This window comes from Penaeus japonicus, unplaced genomic scaffold, assembly GCF_977035675.1.
Source record: "Penaeus japonicus unplaced genomic scaffold, GWHDUDI00000001_assembly GWHDUDI00000032, whole genome shotgun sequence".
Classification (NCBI taxonomy): Eukaryota; Metazoa; Arthropoda; class Malacostraca; order Decapoda; family Penaeidae; genus Penaeus; species Penaeus japonicus.
This window is the reverse complement of record NW_028234434.1, coordinates 8,040,181-8,042,680: the sequence shown is the minus strand read 5'-3', so window position 1 is coordinate 8,042,680 and position 2,500 is coordinate 8,040,181. Positions and strand designations below refer to the sequence as shown.

The following is a 2,500-nucleotide window of genomic DNA, read 5'->3' as shown; positions in this document are numbered from 1 at the left end:
TTCAAGACCCTGTACCCGAGACCCTGGAAGAACCTCGTCACCAATACTCGAAGGCTGGTTTCCAACTTCGACTTCCATCAGACGCTGCATGATCTCGCCTCTCGGGACTACATCCTCAACAAAATAAGGTACTTGGAGATCCATACAAATACTGGGTTTTAAATTGTGCCAGAAAGATAAAAGTGAGCAGATAACAAAGATTAAGATGCTATAAATTTAACAAGACTTGGCTGTAGTAGTGGGAAAAATCACATTTTATCTTTTCCATTCCGTTTGTTTGAATTGATTATTCTATTCAGCTTGTTACCATTTGTATTTCCTCAACATAGATGTATTTTTGCTTTCACTGGCATATAAAAATGTTTGAATTTACACAATTCGTTCTGCTCTCTAACTTAAAACGTAAGTAGATTACCAATTTATTTTTATTGCTTTATGAGACCAGCTAAAGAAAACCGAACCTGGATCAGAATAGAAGACAAGATGTTCTCTCCGCCAGGCCCGTCGAAGCCAACCACGGCCAGAGCCTCTTCCGAGAAGTTCCCGAAACTCGAACCTGCGCAGACGTAAGTATTCCGCTGCATCTCTGCGCCTGTGAGAGCTACGACGACGTTAGCGTGGACGATCCCCTTGTCGAAGCGGCTGCCAAGTTCACCGTCGACTATCTCAACGAAGGTCTTACCAATTTCCCCGACTGTGTCGAACTCCAGTTCGATAAGGTAACACAACCAGAGTTATTTACCTCATGGATATGCTGAGATGACATGCGAAAGTTCTACAAAAGCATTTTTATTTTCCGTTGTTCTCTGTAACTTATGTCACCTTTGGTTTTTCGGTATAATATGGTCCTCCAATATTGTGTAAACTAAAATGAAAGACACTACTAAGTCAGACATAAAATGTTACATCCACACTTATTATCAAATAGTAAGGGATACTAGCATTACAACAGCCTGCCTTCATCAGGTGTTGTCGGCGAGAATGTCTTCAGGGAATAACGTCACCAGACCGAACGCCGCCAAACAGCTCGTCACTGTCTACCTTCTGGTGCTGCAGACGAAGCCCGGTGAGATTTATCCGCGTGCATTTACATTTATGCATCCTGAACTCGGGCATTCCGAGACAGTGATAAAGATAGATAGATATGTGTATATATAATATATATATACATACATATATATATATATATATATATATATGTACACATAAATATATATAAATTAACACACACACACACACACACAAATATATATAGTATATATACACACACACATATATATATATATATATATATATATATATATATATATATATATATATATATAATATATATATATATATATATATATATATATATATATATATATGTGTGTGTGTGTGTGTGTGTGTGTGTGTGTGTACACACACATATATATACACATGTACGCTCAATTGGTCACGCCCTCACTTGCTCGTGCGATGGTCAAACTTTCGAACCTCCAGAGGACCGCGCTCGGTTAAACTGGGGCTATCACACGAGGACAGATTTTCTACACTTAACACTTCTTTCATGTACTATCTTCAAATTTGTAAAATTTAGCGCATGTACACAAAAATGCCCCGCGAGCCATTTAGTATGTTCTTTCTACAAAAGTCAAATGGAGATCTTTAATTTAGAAAAACACACACACACACACACACACACACACGCATATATATATATATATATATATATATATATATATAATATATATATATATATATATATATATATAATATATATATATATATATATATAAATATATATATATATATATATATATATATATATATATATATATATATATATATATATATATATATATATATGATATCCTAACATACAGTGTCAATTTATCTAGTGATCAGTTCTGGCTTGCCTGAATGAGATCTTTTATTCATAGACAAACATTTTTCAGCCAGCATAATTACTGTTATTCCTACACCGTCACATTAGCCGAACCTCCAGAGTATATTTCCAATGAATAGATGAATAGATGAATAAGTAATAAGTGATTAAGGAGAGTAGGAGCAGCTAGATAAATGAAATAAATAAATCAAAAGAGAAAATGAAAAAACGAATGACATCAGATATTATCATTGACTCCAGGGAAAAAAATGAAGACATTTCTCTTTCACTGCCCAGTGAATGAAAACATAAACACAGAAGAAGGATAGGTAAAGACCACAACTTTCTACAAAAACGAGATAAAGTAAATAGATAGGACGAGTCAACTCCCTCAACTCTTCACATATCCAGTGCAATCTTTTGAATCTTCTGTCTAGTATATATAAAATTAAGAAAATAAGGAAACATAGAAGGCAAATAAGTAGATAAATGCAGTTATAGTCAAACTGGCATATAAATTAAAATATTAAATAATTCGAATAAGTAAACACATAAATAAGAACATTAAGTGAAACAGAATAAGTAACAAGTTTAGAAGTTTAGAATGAACTACAAACACTAAGTTAAGTAGAT

The 2,500-nt window shown here is 33.8% G+C and overlaps 1 protein-coding gene across 1 annotated transcript in view; it reads left to right on the top strand.

Annotated features, from left to right (window-relative positions):
• LOC122254400 (uncharacterized) overlaps window positions 1-2,500 on the top strand; it is an 8,264-nt gene that overhangs the window by 5,414 nt on the left and 350 nt on the right. The window contains exons 6-8 of the mRNA XM_043018070.2: window positions 1-128; window positions 500-719; window positions 967-1,066. The exon at window positions 1-128 is cut by the window's left edge and continues 762 nt beyond it. Of these exons, the coding sequence (XP_042874004.2) occupies window positions 1-128; window positions 500-719; window positions 967-1,066 (448 nt within the window). The remainder of the gene's footprint in view (window positions 129-499; window positions 720-966; window positions 1,067-2,500) is intronic.